We start from the raw sequence: 16,743 nt of genomic DNA, 5'->3' as shown, positions 1-16,743 counted from the left end.
CCCATAGAAAGTCAATGGAACAATGTTAAGAGATGGGGAACCGGTTCCCATAGAAAGTCAATGGAACAATGTTAAGAGATGGGGAACCGGTTCCCATAGAAAGTCAATGGAACAATGTTGAGAGATGGGGAACCGGTTCCCATAGAAAGTCGATAAGAGGTGGGGAACCGGTTCCCTTAAAAATTAAATAGGCAATGTTAAGAGGTGGGGAACCGGTTCCCATAGAAAGTCAATGGGCCAACGTTAAGAGATGGGGAACCGGTTCCCATAGAAAGTGAATGGGGCAATGTTAAGAGATGGGGAACCGGTTCCCATAGAAATTCAATGGAACAATGTTAAGAGATGGGGAACCGGTTCCCATAGAAAGTCAATGGAACAATGTTAAGAGATGGGGAACCGGTTCCCATAGAAAGTCAATGGAACAATGTTGAGAGATGGGGAACCGGTTCCCATAGAAAGTCGATAAGAGGTGGGGAACCGGTTCCCTTAAAAATTAAATAGGCAATGTTAAGAGGTGGGGAACCGGTTCCCATAGAAAGTCAATGGGCCAACGTTAAGAGATGGGGAACCGGTTCCCATAGAAAGTGAATGGGGCAATGTTAAGAGATGGGGAACCGGTTCCCATAGAAATTCAATGGAACAATGTTAAGAGATGGGGAACCGGTTCCCATAGAAAGTCAATGGAACAATGTTAAGAGATGGGGAACCGGTTCCCATAGAAAGTCAATGGAACAATGTTAAGAGATTGGAAACCGGTTCCCATAGAAAGTCAATGGAACAATGTTAAGAGATGGGGAACCGGTTCCCATAGAAAGTCAATGGAACAATGTTAAGAGATGGGGAACCGGTTCCCATAGAAAGTCAATGGAACAATGTTAAGAGATGGGGAACCGGTTCCCATAGAAAGTCAATGGAACAATGTTGAGAGATGGGGAACCGGTTCCCATAGAAAGTCGATAAGAGGTGGGGAACCGGTTCCCTTAAAAATTAAATAGGCAATGTTAAGAGGTGGGGAACCGGTTCCCATAGAAAGTCAATGGGCCAACGTTAAGAGATGGGGAACCGGTTCCCATAGAAAGTGAATGGGGCAATGTTAAGAGATGGGGAACCGGTTCCCATAGAAATTCAATAGGCAATGTTAAGAGATGGGGAACCGGTTCCCATAGAAAGTCGATGTGTCAATGATAAGAGATGGGGAATCGAGGAATCGACCCTCCAACTTACGAATTCGAATCGCGGAATCGACTCGTTCGAACAACGACGTCATTGTCCAGTCGCCTCCACGCTATGCAAATTAGGGGCGCGCCACGTGACTCGCGCTCCACTCGGGTGACGTCACGCCGCGAAACCCACCCCCCCCTCCTCTGCTTATGAGCGATAATTAATTAGAACAATTTTAAAACTTTGCCGACTTTAGTGGCATTCTACGACCGCCAAGAACGCCGCTTTGTTATCTCTCGGCGCTTGTATCTTGTTGAATTAAGAACTGTTTAAAAAAAAATCCCCTCAGACTTTTGTTACGGTCCTAACCCCCCTCTCGCTCGCTAGGCTTGGGGTGGCCCTGCCGGCTTTGTGACGCCTCGGTCGGTAAGGGCCTTCTAGGAAAGTGCGGTGTAGGCCGAGGCTTACGGGGGTGGCGGGTTTAGGAGTGCGTCTCGTACCGTAAACTTCGAAGGCAGAGCGACAATTAACTTAACGCGCAAAGTGTAACTCACAAACGCGGCAGTTTAATGTCTGGATTATGGTAAATTTGTTAAATTGTTCAGGACACCACAGAGCTATGAAGGTGTTGGTACTTCTAGCGTTAGTGGCCTACATTGTCTGTGAGTATTTGCACCGAAACTGAACATCTTTAACACCTTTATAATGTGTTTAGTTGTATTTACAAGGTGCTGTAAGGCACATTACACTGAGCTGCATAGCTGTCAACCCCCCCCCCCCGTGCGGTTTACCCCGTATTCTTGTACAACGAAATTGAGTTTTAAGTTCCATACGGACGTTTTATTACAGGAAAACATTCAAATGTTTTTGTCAATACAGGTAGACAGGAGGTCGTGGGTTCCATTCTGACACTGACGATGTCTGCTGCTGTATATTTGGAGTTTGCGTGTCTCTTTCTGTCTAATCATCATCACGGTGGCTAGGAGATGTTAACTACCTCGCCTGGTGTACAGGAGGTCGTGGGTTCGATCACGACTCTGACGCCTGCTGCTGTATATTTGGAGTTTGCGTGTCTCTCTCTCATCATCATCACGGTGGCTAGGAGATGTTAACTACCTCGCCTGGTGTACAGGAGGTCGTGGGTTCGATCCCGACTCTGACGCCTGCTGCTGTATATTTGCAGTCTGCGTGTCTCTCATCATCATCACGGTGGCTAGGAGATGTTAGCTACCTCACCTGGTGTACAGGAGGTCGTGGGTTCGATCCCGACCCTGACGCCTGCTGCTGTATATTTGCAGTCTGCGTGTCTCTCATCATCATCACGGTGGCTAGGAGATGTTAGCTACCTCACCTGGTGTACAGGAGGTCGTGGCTTCGATCGTGACCCTGACGATGCCTGCTGCTGTATATTTCGAGTCTGCGTGTCTCTCATCATCATCACGGTGGCTAGGAGATGTTAACTACCTCTCCTGGTGTACAGGAGGTCGTGGGTTCAATCCTGACGCCTGCTGTATATTTGGAGTTTGCGTCTCTCTCTCCCCGTGGTGAGATGTTGACTACCTCGCTAGGTATACAGGAGGTCGTGGGTTCGATCCCGACCCCTTACGATGTCTGCTGCTGCTGCTGTATATTTGCAGTTTGCGTGTCTCTCTCCCCGTGGTGAGATGTTGACTACCTCGCCTGGTATACAGGAGGTCGTGGGTTCGATCCCGACCCCTTACGACGCCTGCTGCTGCTGCTGTATATTTGGAGTTTGCGTCTCTCTCTCCCCGTGGTGAGATGTTGACTACCTCGCCTGGTATACAGGAGGTCGTGGGTTCGATCCCGACCCCTTACGACGCCTGCTGCTGCTGTATATTTGCAGTTTGCGTGTCTCTCTCCCCGTGGTCGCGTGGATTTTTGTTCTCCGGGTTCTCCGATGTATCCCTCCACGTTCAGAATCAACAGTCACGCGTTGAGATTATTGAGATGAACACCTGATGACGGAAGCTTGTGTTGCCTCCGAAACGTCGTGATTTAATTTAGTTACTTTTATTTTCACAATCAAATATAGAATTTCGATTTAAAGCTTTCGTGACTGCAGGGATTCATCTTCTTGGTTCTTTCGGTAAAGTCACGTAGAAGGGAAATAATAATAAAAATAAAAATAATAAAATAATTCTCGCGACGTTTCGGCCACAACGCAAGCAGCCGTCCTCAGGTGGAGAACACTCTGTCTTCTCGACAGACCTGTTCTCCACCTGAGGACGGCTGCTTGCGTTGTGGCCGAAACGTCGTGAGACCTGTTGTTTATAATGTTTTATTTTTATTATTTTATTTTTTCCATTCTACGTGGTGACTTTACCGAAAGAACCAAGAAAATATAGAATTATTGAGATGATTTTTGACTGCTCATTAATGGTCCAATTGATTGATGGTGGCCACTTTTGCTGAGGTCGCTTTTGAACAAATGAGTTCATACCCTCGGTGGGGCTTTGCCTGATGTGATGTGGGATGGAAACTTAATTTGGAGCTTTCGTGACTGCAGGAATTACTCTTTGGTTCTTTCGGTAAAGTCACGTAGAAACATAAAATAATGAGTGAATAATATTATTATTTAACTTATTCTTTTATAATAAGTTAAATAATGGTTCTTTCGGTAAAGATTGAAGTCTAAATAATAAGTTAATAATAGCATTATTTAACTTATGGTTTTATAATAAGTTAAATAATGGTTCTTCGTTAAAGATAGAAAGATAATATAATAAGTTAATAATAGCATTATTTAATTTATTATTTTATAATAAGTTAAATAATGGTTATTCCGGTAAAGATAGAAAGATAATATAATAAGTTAATAATAGCATTATTTAACTTATTGTTTTATCTTTTAATAAGTTAATAGCATTATTTAACTTATTGTTTTATCTTTTAATAAGTTAATAATAGCATTATTTAACTTATTGTTTTATATTTTAATAAGTTAATAATAGCATTATTTAACTTATTGTTTTATCTTTTAATAAGTTAATAATAGCATTATTTAACTTATTGTTTCATCTTTTACGCCGCTTGCCCCAGCAGTGTGTGCAGGCTAGGCGGGGGCGGTGGGAAGGGGTGATCTGCTTTGTCCTTGACTAAAACTGTGGCTTCTCTCTCGTTTTGTTTTTTGTGTGTTGCAGCCGTCTGGGGCAACCTGACGTCGATTGGGTGAGATTGAGACACGGCGCTCCGTCCAGCAGAGAAAACGCCTCGCCACAGGAGGCTGCTGCGTGTTGCTTTCATGTTGCTCAGCTGTTGTTCTCGCCTTCTTGCCTGTACATGTGTTGAACTTCGTTTGCACCGTACGTGGCCAACCGTGCTGTGTGTGTGTGTGTTGAACTTCTTTCACAACTTACATTGCCAACTGTGCTATGTGTGTGTGTGTGTATGTTGAGTCTATGGTGCAGTGCTGAGTCTATGGGGCAGTGCTGAGTCTATGGGCAGTGCTGAGTCTGGGCAGTGCTGAGTCTATGGGCAGTGCTGAGTCTATGGACAGTGCTGAGTCTATGGTGCAGTGTTGAGTCTATGGTGCAGTGTTGAGTCTACGGTGAAGTGTCGAGTCTATGGTGCAGTGCTGAGTCTATGGGCAGTGTTGAGTCTATGGTGCAGTGTTGAGTTTATGGTGCAGTGCTGGTCTATGGGCAGTGTTGAGTCTATGGTGCAGTGCTGAGTCTATGGTGCAGTGTTGAGTCTATGGTGCAGTGTTGAGTCTATGGTGCAGTGTTGAGTCTATGGTGCGGTGTTGAGTCTATGGTGCAGTGCTGAGTCTATGGTGCAGTGCTGAGTCTATGGTGCAGTGCTGAGTCTATGGTGCAGTGTTGAGTCTATGGTGCAGTGCTGAGTCTATGGTGCAGTGCTGAGTCTATGGTGCAGTGCTGAGTCTATGGTGCAGTGCTGAGTCTATGGTGCAGTGCTGAGTCTATGGTGCAGTGTTGAGTCTATGGTGCAGTGCTGAGTCTATGGTGCAGTGCTGAGTCTATGGTGCAGTGCTGAGTCTATGGTGCAGTGTTGAGTCTATGGTGCAGTGTTGAGTCTATGGTGCAGTGTTGAGTCTATGGTGCAGTGCTGAGTCTATGGTTTGGTCCTCCCCCGAGTGATCTCCTCTCTCTCGACGGGAGACCCAGCGAGTGCCGTGTGGCGGCGCTATTCCCGGTTGAAATTCTACAACGATACACATGAATTAACAACGAGGACGATCGAAAATTGACGTGTTGTGTTATCAGTAGTCATTTGCTTGCATTTGATTACGTCAATAATGTCGACTACATTGATAATGACGTATACGATCGTCTAATCACCGGTTGCGCGTGCGTGCGTGCGTGCGTGTTGCCTGCGTGCGTGCGTGCGTGTTGCCTGCGTGCGTGCGTGCGTGCGTGTTGCCCGCGTGCGTTCGCATCGCCGCAGAAACATGAACGAGGGGCAAGTGAAGAAGATTGAAGAGAAGATTGAAGAGGTTCGTTGTTGTGAAACGTCTGCCACGCCACGCCACAACACGCGCTTAGATACACCACGAGCTTGTCTTGTTGGCGATCCGGCGATTCACCCCACTCACTCCGCTCGCTCCGATTCACTCTGATTCACTCCACTCACTCCGCTCACTCCGATTCTAGGTGGGTCAGTGGGTCAGTGAGCGGGTGGGTGAGTGAGTGGGTTGGCCGAGTGAGCAAGCGGGCAGGTTAAGGAGTGGGCGTGTGAAGCGAATTAGAGATGGAATGAGCGGGTGAGTGAGCGAGTACGTTAATACGTGAGTGAGTGTGCGGGTGAATCAGTGCGCGGGTGAGTCAGTGGGTGTGTTGGCGAGTGGGTGGGTGGGTGAGTGTGTGTATGAGTGTGTGGGTGGGGTGAGTGGGTGGGTGAGTTAGTGAGCGATTGTGCGCCAGAGTGGGTGAGTGGTTGAGCGAGTGGGTGAGTGAGTGGTTGAGCGTGTGGGTGAATGAAAGGGCGGGCGGGCGAGCGGGTGGGCGGGCGAGCGGGTGTGTGTGTGTGTGTATGAATGTGTGGGTGTGGGTGAAAGTGGGTGGGTGGGTGAGTGCGTGGGTGAGTTAGTGAGCGACTGTGGGCGAGAGTGGGTGAGTGATTGAGCGAGTGGGCGAGTGAGCGGGGCGAGCGGGTGGGTGAGTGTTGTGTTTTGTTTTTCTCCCACCCCAGGCTGTCGGACCATTGAGGGGACAAAGTGAAGGATCTGGAATTCAGGTAACGGGGCTCCAGCCACGGCGGGAGGAGAGGGGTTGGTGGGCCACGCACTGAGGGTTTGTGAGATCAGAATCGGGATTTTTTTTTTTGGACTGGAGGAGGAGGGGGGGTGGAGGAGGAGGGTGGAGTAGGAGGGGGGTGGAGGAGGAGGGGATTGGAGGAGGGTGGAGGAGGAGGGTGGAGGAGGGGGGTGGAGGAGGAGGGGGTGGAGGAGGAGGGGGTGGAGGAGGAGGGGATTGGAGGAGGGTGGAGGAGGGGGTGGAGGAGGAGGGGGTGAGGAGGAGGGGGTGGAGGAGGGTGGAGGAGGGGGTGGAGTAAGAGGGGGGTGGAGGAGGAGGGGATTGGAGGAGGGTGGAGGAGGAGGGGGTGGAGGAGGAGGGGGGTGGAGGAGGAGGGGGTGGAGGAGGAGGGGGGTGGAGGAGGGTGGAGGAGGAGGAGGAGGGGTGGAGGAGGTTGGGGTGGAGGAGAGGTGGAGGATGGAGGAGGAGGGTGGGGAGGGGGGTGGATGGGGGTGGAGGAGGGTGGAGGAGGGGGGGGGTGAGGGAGAGGGGGTAAGGGGAGGGAGGGTGGAGGAGGAGAAGGAGGAGCTCTAAAATATTTCCCACATAGTCCAGTAGACGGCACGGGGGTCCGTGAGCGACAACAACAACAACAACCCCACACACACAAACCCCACACACACAAACACGATCACAGTGCAGATTAATAACACCAATTGTCAAATTCTCTCCGGTGGGATCTTTGCGTCTGTGCGTGGGTGTGTGCGATGGGGTGGGGGAGCGGTGGTGCAGCGGTTAGCGCCACGCCGGCGCCACGAAACCCCGGCAAACCCGGGTTCGAATCCCGCTCACGGCCGACGATCATCGTGACCGGTCCCGGGCCTCCCCTAGGTCGACTCAGACTCGAAGGAGCAGCTGACGCGGTGTGCAGTGAACATCGCCGCTGGGACATGGTGCTGGCCACCCACTCACTCGTGCGCCACCGTGCCGGCCTTCGTAGCTGCTGATGATGCTGCTGCTGCTGCTGATGCTGCTGCTGCTGCTGATGCTGCTGCTGACGGCACTTGCCCCCCCCCTAAACAGTACGCCGAAGGCTACACGGGGGATCTTTGTCTTTTGTGTGTGATGGGTTGCAGCGTCAGTAAGAAGTATCCTCCAGTCAAGTTCTTGTCGGAGAAGGATCGCAAGCGAATACTGGTGCGTTAGAACACACGACTGGGCTACGTACGGTGCGAAAGAAGTTGAACACACACACACATAGCACTACGTACGGTTGCGAAAGAAGTTTAACACACACACACACACGTAGCACTACGTACGCTGTAAAAGAAGTTCAACACACACACACCGTAGCAACTACGTACGGTGCAAAATAAGTTGAACACACACACACACGTAGCACTACGTACGGTGCAAAATAAGTTGAACACACACACACGTAGCACTACGTACCGGTGCAAAAGAAATTCAACACACACACACACGTAGCACTACGTACGGTGCGAAAGAAGTTCAACACACACACACGTAGCACTACGTACGGTGCAAAATAAGTTGAACACACACACATGTAGCACTACGTACGGTGCGAAATAAGTTGAACACACACACACACGTAGCACTACGTACGGTGTGAAAGAAGTTGAACACACACACACACGTAGCACTACGTACGGTGCGAAATAAGTTGAACACACACACACACGTAGCACTACGTACGGTGCGAAATAAGTTGAACACACACACACGTAGCACTACGTACGGTGCGAAATAAGTTGAACACACACACATGTAGCACTACGTACGGTGCGAAATAAGTTGAACACACACACATGTAGCACTACGTACGGTGCGAAATAAGTTGAACACACACACATGTAGCACTACGTACGGTGCGAAATAAGTTCAACACACACACATGTAGCACTACGTACGGTGCGAAATAAGTTGAACACACACACATGTAGCACTACGTACGGTGTGAAATAAGTTCAACACACACACACACGTAGCACTACGTACGGTGTGAAATAAGTTCAACACACACACATGTAGCACTACGTACGGTGTGATAGAAGTTCACCCCCCACCACCTTCCCTTCCCCACCTTCCCCCCCCCCCCCACCTTCCCCCCCCCCCCCACCTTCCCCCCCCCCCCACAGGTGACGGGTGGTGCCGGCTTCGTGGGCTCCCACCTGGCGGACAAGCTGATGATGGACGGCCACGAGGTGACGGTCATCGACAACTTTTTCACGGGGCGCAAGCGCAACGTGGAGCACTGGCTGGGCCACGAGAACTTCGAGCTCATCAACCACGACGTGGTAGAGCCGCTCTACGTCGAGGGTGAGCGGGTGGGTGAGCGGTGCGGGGTGAGCGGGGGGGTGAGCGGGGGGGGGTGAGCGGGGTGTGAGTGGGGGGGGTGGTGAGCGTGATGGGGTGAGTGGGACGTGGAGCACTGGCTAGGCCACGAAAACTTCGAGCTCATCAACCACGACGTGGTAGAGCCGCTCTACGTCGAGGGTGAGCGGGTGGTGAGCGGTGGGGGTGAGCGTGGCGGGGTGAGCGTGGCGGGGTGAGCGGGGGGGTGAGCGTGACGGGGTGAGCGGCTGGCGTTGCTACGAGGGGGGTGTGGAGCGTTGCCCCCCCCCCCCCCGCTTTCCTGCTGGTGTTGTCGCCCTGCAGTGGACCAGATCTACCACCTGGCGTCGCCCGCGTCACCACCCAACTACATGTACAACCCCATCAAGACGCTCAAGACCAACACCATCGGCACACTCAACATGCTGGGCGAGTCTCACACACACTCACACCCACTCACCTACACTCACCTACACTCACCTACACTCACCTACACTACACTCACCTACACTCCCCTACACCTCTTCCCTCCCTTCCCCCCTCCCTCCCCACCCCTACCCCCTCCCTCCCCTCCCTTGCTCCCCCCCTCCCTCGCTCCCCCTCCCCTCCCTCCCTCCCTACCCCTCCCCTCCCTCCCCTCTCTCGCTTCCCCCCCTCCCTCCCTCCCCCCCCCCCCTCCCCTCCCTCCGTCCCCTACCCTCCCTCCCCTCTCTCGCTCCCCCCCTTCCTCGCTCCCTCCCCCTCCCTCCCTCGCTCCCTCCCTCCACCTCTTCCCTCCCCCCCTCCCTCCCCCTCCCCCCCCTCTTCCTTCCCTCCCTCCCCCCTCCCTCCCCTCCCCCCCTCCCTCAATCCCTCCCTCTACTTCACTCCCTCTCTCCACCTCTTCCCGCCCGCGATTGGTTGCGGCGCGTCACGTGACCTCGCGGTCGCCAAAATCTGACGGATCGCCCCCCCCCACCCCGTGCGTGTGTCTCCAGGCCTGGCTAAGCGAGTTGGAGCGCGCTTGCTTCTGGCCTCCACGTCAGAGGTCTATGGCGGTGAGAGGATCGATGGGCACCCTCATACACACACACGCACACACACACACAGGCTCGCACACACGCACACACACACACAGGCACACACACACACACGCTCGCACACACACACGCACACACACGCTCACACACGCTCGCCCACACACACACACTCGCCCACACGCACGCACGCTCACCCACACACACACACACGCTCGCCCCGCACGCTCACCCACACACACACACTCGCCCACACAGACACGCTCACCCAAACACACACACGCACACGTTCACCCACATGCTCGCCCACACGCTCGCCCACACACACACGCTCGCCCACACGCTCACCCACACACTCACCCACACACACACTCACCCACACACTCACCCACATATATCTGTTGCTGCTGCTGCTGCGACAGACCCGGAGGAGCACCCGCAGGGGGAGTCGTACTGGGGCCACGTGAACCCCATCGGGCCCCGTGCCTGCTACGACGAGGGCAAGCGTGTGGCGGAGACCATGTGCTACGCCTACCAGAAGCAGGTGCCGCCTCCGTCGGGGGGGACGTCGCGGCCGTGGCAATCGCGACGGCCGTGATCGTCGGTGGGGGGTGTCACCATCGTCGCTGTCGTCATCGTCGCGGTTGTCATCGTTGTCACCGTCACCACCGTCGCGGTCATCGCCGCGTGTCACGCGCGTGTGTGTCATGTGTGTGTGTGTGTCACGTGTGTGTCACGTGTGTGTGTGTGTGTGTGTCCACGTGCGCGCGTGTGTGTGTGTGTGTCCACGCGCGTGTGTGTCCGTGTGTGTGTTCACGCGTGTGCGTGTCTGTGTGTGTATGTGTGTCCACGCGTGTGCGTGTGTGTGTCCGCGCGTGCGTGTCTGTCTCTGTGTGTGTGTGTCCGTGCGGCCGCTTGTGTGTGTCTGCTTGTGTGTGCTTGTGCGTGTCCGTGTGTGTGTGTCGGTGTGTCCGTGTCTCGATGTGTCTGTGTGTGTGTCCATGTGTCCACGTGTGTCCGTGTGTGCGTGTGTCCGCAGGAGGGCGTGGAGGTGCGTGTTGCGCGGATCTTCAACACGTTTGGGCCACGCATGCACATGAACGACGGACGCGTTGTCAGCAACTTCATCCTGCAGGCGCTGCAGACCGAGCCGCTCACGGTGGGAGCTCTCCGTCACAACCACCACCGCCGTTATCATCATCACCATCACCACCACCATCACGATCACCATCACCGTTATCACCGTCACCACCGCCGCCACCATCGCGATCACCACCACCACCATTATCATCACCACCACCGCTGTCACCTCCACCATTATCACCATCGCTATCACCACCGCCGTCACCACCACCGCTATCACTACCACCGTCACCACCACCACCGCTATTATCATCATCACCGTCACCACCACCGCCACCAACGCGATCACCACCACCACCATCGCGATCACCATCGTGATCGCCACCACCGTTATCATCATCACCACCACCGTTATCATCATAACCGTCACCACCATCACCACCACCGTTATCACCATCACCACCACCATCACCACCACCGTTATCACCATCACCATCGCGATCACCACTACCATTATCATCACCGTTATCATCACCGTTATCATCATCACCGTCACCAACATTATCATCACCACCATCACCACCACCATCATCACCACCACCATCATCACCACCATTATCATCATCCTCCGTCACCACCATCACCACCATTATCATCACCTCATTGTTGTTGTTGGTGTTGTCTCCTAGGTGTACGGCACTGGGGGTCAAACAAGGTCATTCCAGTACGTCAGGTGAGTTCAATTGTCCAACCATCACACGCACAAAGACAAAGGTCCCCCGTGTAGCCTGTAACAGACTGTTGGGGCAAGTGCTGTTAGCGAGCAGCGTCTATGAAGGCTACCGGCACTGTGGCACACGAGGGGGTGGGTGGCCAGCACCACGCCCGGCCGCCTTTGTCTCCCCAGTGGCGATGTTCACTATACACACCACACCAGCTACTCATTTGAGGCTGAGCCGACCTAGGGGAGGCCTAGGACCGGTTCAGATAATCGTCACTACCGGTGTTAGCCGTGAGCGGGAATCGAACCCGGGTCGCCGGGTTCGTAGCGTCAGCGTAGCGCTAACCGCTGCACCATCACTCCCCCAAAACACACACCACACCACACCACAAACACTCCGGGTTCCGACCGCTTAACTCCTAAATTTCGATTTAAAGCTTTCGTGACTGCAGGGATTCATCTTCTTGGTTCTTTCGCTAATGTCACGTAGACTTTTTAAATAAAAATAAAACATAATAAAATAATTCTCACGACGTTTCGGCCACAACGCAAGCAGCCGTCCTCAGGTGAGAACAGGTCATTCAGACGCTGTCTTTCCGACAGACCTGTTCTTCACCTGAGGACGGCTGCTTGCGTTGTGGCCGAAACGTCGTGATAATTATTTTATCGGTTTATATTTTTATTATTTTATTATTTCCCTTCTACGTGACTTTACCGAAAGAACCAAGAAGACGCTTAACTCCTTTTGCCGTTCCCTCGGCAACTGCAAGTTAGGGGGTGCCGTGGTGGTGGCCGGGAGATGTTAACTCGCTTGCCCTCTCCTGAATGAGTACCCGCTGCATTGTGGGGAGACAAAGGCGGCCGGGCGTGGTGCTGGCCACCCACCAACCCACCCCCTCGTGTGCCACAGTGCCGGTAGCCTTCACAGGCGCTGCTGCTACTCGCTAACGGCACTTGCCCCTACAGTGTGTTAAGGCTACACGGGGGGTCTTTGTCTTGGCAGTGACCTGGTGAACGGTCTGGTGTCACTGATGAACAGCAACGTGAGCAGCCCAGTGAACCTGGTACGGGACCGCACGTTCACTCACCCACTCACTCACCCACTCAGTCACCCACCCACTCAGTCACTCACCCAGTCACTCAGTCACCCACTCACTCACCCACTCAGTCAGTCACCCACACACTCACCCACTCAGTCAGTCACCCACACACTCAGCCACTCACTCACCCAGTCACTCACTCACTCACCCACTCACCCACCCACTCACCCACTCACTCACTCACCCACTCACTCACCCACTCTCACTCACCCACTCTCACTCACCCACTCTCACTCACTCACCCACTCTCACTCACTCACCCATACTCTCACCCACTCTCACTCACTCACCCACTCTCACTCACTCACTCACCCACTCTCACTCACCCACTCTCACTCACTCACCCACTCTCACTCACTCACCCACTCTCACTCACTCACCCATACTCTCACCCACTCTCACTCATCCACACACCCTCACTCACTCGCACTCACCCACAACCTCACTCACTCACTCACCCACTCTCACCCACTCACCCACTCGCACTCACCCACTGTCACCCACACACTCACCCACTCTCTTACTCACCCACCCTCACCCACCCACACACCCTCACTCTCACTCACCCTCAGTCACTCACCCACACACCCTCGCTCACTCACTCACCCACTCTCACTCACTCACCGACACATCCTCACTCACCCACACCCTCACTCACCCACACCCTCACTCACCCACTCACCCACCCTGGCCCACTCTCACTCACCCACACACTCACCCACTCGCACTCACCCACTCGCACTCACCCACTGTCACCCACTCTCACTCACCCACACCCTCACTCACCCACCCACCCACCCTGGCCCACTCTCACTCACCCACACACTCACCCACTCACCCACACACTCACCCACTCACCCACCCACCCTGGCCCACTCTCACTCACCCACACACTCACCCACTCACCCACACCCTCACTCACCCACCCACCCACCCTGGCCCACTCTCACTCACCCACACACTCACCCACTCACCCACACCCTCACTCACCCACCCACCCACCCTGGCCCACTCTCACTCACCCACACACTCACCCACTCACCCACACCCTCACTCACCCACCCACCCACCCTGGCCCACTCTCACTCACCCACACACTCACCCACTCACCCACACCCTCACTCACCCACCCACCCACCCTGGCCCACTCTCACTCACCCACACACTCACCCACACCCTCACTCACCCACCCACCCACCCTGGCCCACTCTCACCTACCCACACACTCACTCACCCACCCACCCACCCTGGCCCACTCTCACTCACCCACACACTCACCCACTCACCCACACCCTCACTCACTCACCCACCCACCCTGGCCCACTCTCACTCACCCACACACTCACCCACTCACCCACACCCTCACTCACCCACCCACCCACCCTGGCCCACTCTCACTCACCCACACACTCACCCACTCACCCACACCCTCACTCACCCACCCACCCACCCTGGCCCACTCTCACCTACCCACTCACTCACTCACCCACCCACCCACCCTGGCCCACTCTCACTCACCCACACACTCACCCACTCACCCACACCCTCACTCACTCACCCACCCACCCTGGCCCACTCTCACTCACCCACACACTCACCCACTCACCCACACCCTCACTCACCCACCCACCCACCCTGGCCCACTCTCACTCACCCACACACTCACCCACTCACCCACACCCTCACTCACCCACCCACCCACCCTGGCCCACTCTCACTCACCCACACACACACTCACCCACACCCTCACTCACCCACCCACCCACCCTGGCCCACTCTCACTCACCCACACACTCACCCACTCACCCACACCCTCACTCACCCACCCACCCACCCTGGCCCACTCTCACTCACCCACACACTCACCCACTCACCCACACCCTCACTCACCCACCCACCCACCGTGGCCCACTCTCACTCACCCACACATTCACCCACTCACCCACACCCTCACTCACCCACCCACCCACCCTGGCCCACTCTCACTCACCCACACACTCACCCACTCACCCACACACTCACTCACCCACCCACCCTGGCCCACTCTCACTCACCCACTCACCCACACACTCACCCACTCACCCACCCACCCTGGCCCACTCTCACGCCGTGAGCCACTGCGCTGCCATGCTGACTGCTCGGTGTGCACCTGCCGTGCGCAGGGGAACCCGGAGGAGCATTCCATCATGGAGTTTGCTCGCATCATCAAGAGCCTCGTGGGTTAGTCCTCCTACTCCTCCTACTCCTCGTCACCACGACGACGACGATGATGATACGCGTGACGATGATGATGCTGATGATACGCGTGACGATGATGATGCTGATGATACGCGTGACGATAATGATGCTGATGATACGCGTGACGATGATGATGCTGATGATACGCGTGACGATGATAATGATACTCATGACAATGATGCTGATGATACTCGTGACAACGATGATGATACGCGTGACGGTGATGATGCTGATGATACGCGTGACGATGATGATGATACTCATGACAATGATGCTGATGATTATGATGCTGATGATGATAATACTGCTGCTGATGATTATAATGGTGATGATGATGATAATGCTGATGCTGATAATGGTGATGATTGATAATAATGATGATCATGACGATGATGATGACGATGATGATGACGATCATGATGATGATGACGATGATGACGATGATGATCATGATGACGATGATGATGATCATGATGACGATGATGATCATGACGATGATGACGATGACGGTGATGATGTCATCGCAGGGAGTTCCAGCCCCATCGTGAACCTTCCCGAGGCCCAGGACGACCCTCAGAGGCGCAACCCGGACATCCAAAAAGCTCGCAGGCTGCTGGGATGGGAGCCCGCGGTACGGTTACCTAGCAACCCGACGTTACCATGGTTACCTGGCAACCCGGTTTAACATGGTTACCTGGCAACCAGTTTACTTGGTTAATTTTCTTCCCTTTCCTTTCATTTGTGAGTCATAACGCCACGGCGTTATAACGGCACACGCGCTGCATCTTATAACTTGCGATTCTGCGTTATAACGGTACAGGCATTCCACGTTGTAGCGGCACACGCCCTCCACGTTGTAACGGTGCACGCATTCCACGTTATAATGGTACAGGCATTCCACGTCGTAGCGGCACACGCCCTCCACGTTGTAACGGTACACGCATTCCACGTCGTAGCGGCACACGCCCTCCACGTAACGGTACAGGCATTCCACATTGTAGCGGCACACGCCCTCCACGTTGTAGCGGCACACGCCCTCCACGTCGTAGCGGCACGCCCTCCACGTTGTAACGGCACACGCCCTCCACGTTGTAGCGGCACACGCCCTCCACGTTGTAACGGCACACGCCCTCCACGTTATAACGGTACACGCATTCCACGTTATAATGGTACAGGCTTTCCACGTCATAACGGCACACGCCCTCCACGTTGTAACGGCACACGCCCTCCACGTTGTAACGGCACACGCCCTCCACGTTATAACGGTACACGCATTCCACGTCGTAGCGGCACACGCCCTCCACGTTGTAACGGTACACGCATTCCACGTCGTAGCGGCACACGCCCTCCACGTTGTAACGGTACACGCATTCCACGTCGTAGCGGCACACGCCCTCCACGTTGTAACGGTACACGCATTCCACGTCGTAGCGGCACACGCCCTCCACGTTGTAACGGTACACGCATTCCACGTCGTAGCGGCACACGCCCTCCACGTTGTAACGGTACACGCATTCCACGTTGTAGCGGCACACGCCCTCCACGTTGTAACGGTACACGCCCTCCACGTTATAATGGTACAGGCTTTCCACGTCATAACGGCACACGCCCTTCACGTTATAACGGTACACGCCCTTCACGTTATAACGGCACACGCATTCCACGTTGTAACGGCACACGCCCTCCACGTTGTAGCGGCACACGCGCTCCGCACTAACGGTTCACGACGCCTGCTGCTGCTGCTGTATATTTGGAGTTAAATAAATAATTGTAGGGTCAGCAATTCAATCAACCGTTACAGTGAGCGATGTGTGCGATGGAGTGATCGAGCGAGTGATCAATCGAGCGAGTGA

General features: G+C 54.2%; 1 protein-coding gene across 1 annotated transcript in view; it reads left to right on the top strand.

Moving 5' to 3' along the window:
* Window positions 1–1,304: 1,304 nt before the first annotated feature.
* LOC144952231 (UDP-glucuronic acid decarboxylase 1-like) overlaps window positions 1,305–16,743 on the top strand; it is a 20,351-nt gene continuing 4,912 nt past the window's right edge. Inside the window, 15 exon segments of the mRNA XM_078882654.1 lie at window positions 1,305–1,823; window positions 4,323–4,350; window positions 5,587–5,635; window positions 6,331–6,348; window positions 6,350–6,375; window positions 7,511–7,571; window positions 8,537–8,717; window positions 9,057–9,161; window positions 9,710–9,769; window positions 10,171–10,292; window positions 10,788–10,907; window positions 11,521–11,564; window positions 12,556–12,616; window positions 14,815–14,872; window positions 15,418–15,521. Of these exon segments, the coding sequence (XP_078738780.1) occupies window positions 1,742–1,823; window positions 4,323–4,350; window positions 5,587–5,635; window positions 6,331–6,348; window positions 6,350–6,375; window positions 7,511–7,571; window positions 8,537–8,717; window positions 9,057–9,161; window positions 9,710–9,769; window positions 10,171–10,292; window positions 10,788–10,907; window positions 11,521–11,564; window positions 12,556–12,616; window positions 14,815–14,872; window positions 15,418–15,521 (1,119 nt within the window). The 5' untranslated portion in view covers window positions 1,305–1,741.

Source organism: Lampetra fluviatilis, chromosome 66, assembly GCF_964198595.1.
Source record: "Lampetra fluviatilis chromosome 66, kcLamFluv1.1, whole genome shotgun sequence".
Taxonomy (NCBI): Eukaryota; Metazoa; Chordata; class Hyperoartia; order Petromyzontiformes; family Petromyzontidae; genus Lampetra; species Lampetra fluviatilis.
This window is presented reverse-complemented; position numbering and strand designations above follow the sequence as displayed.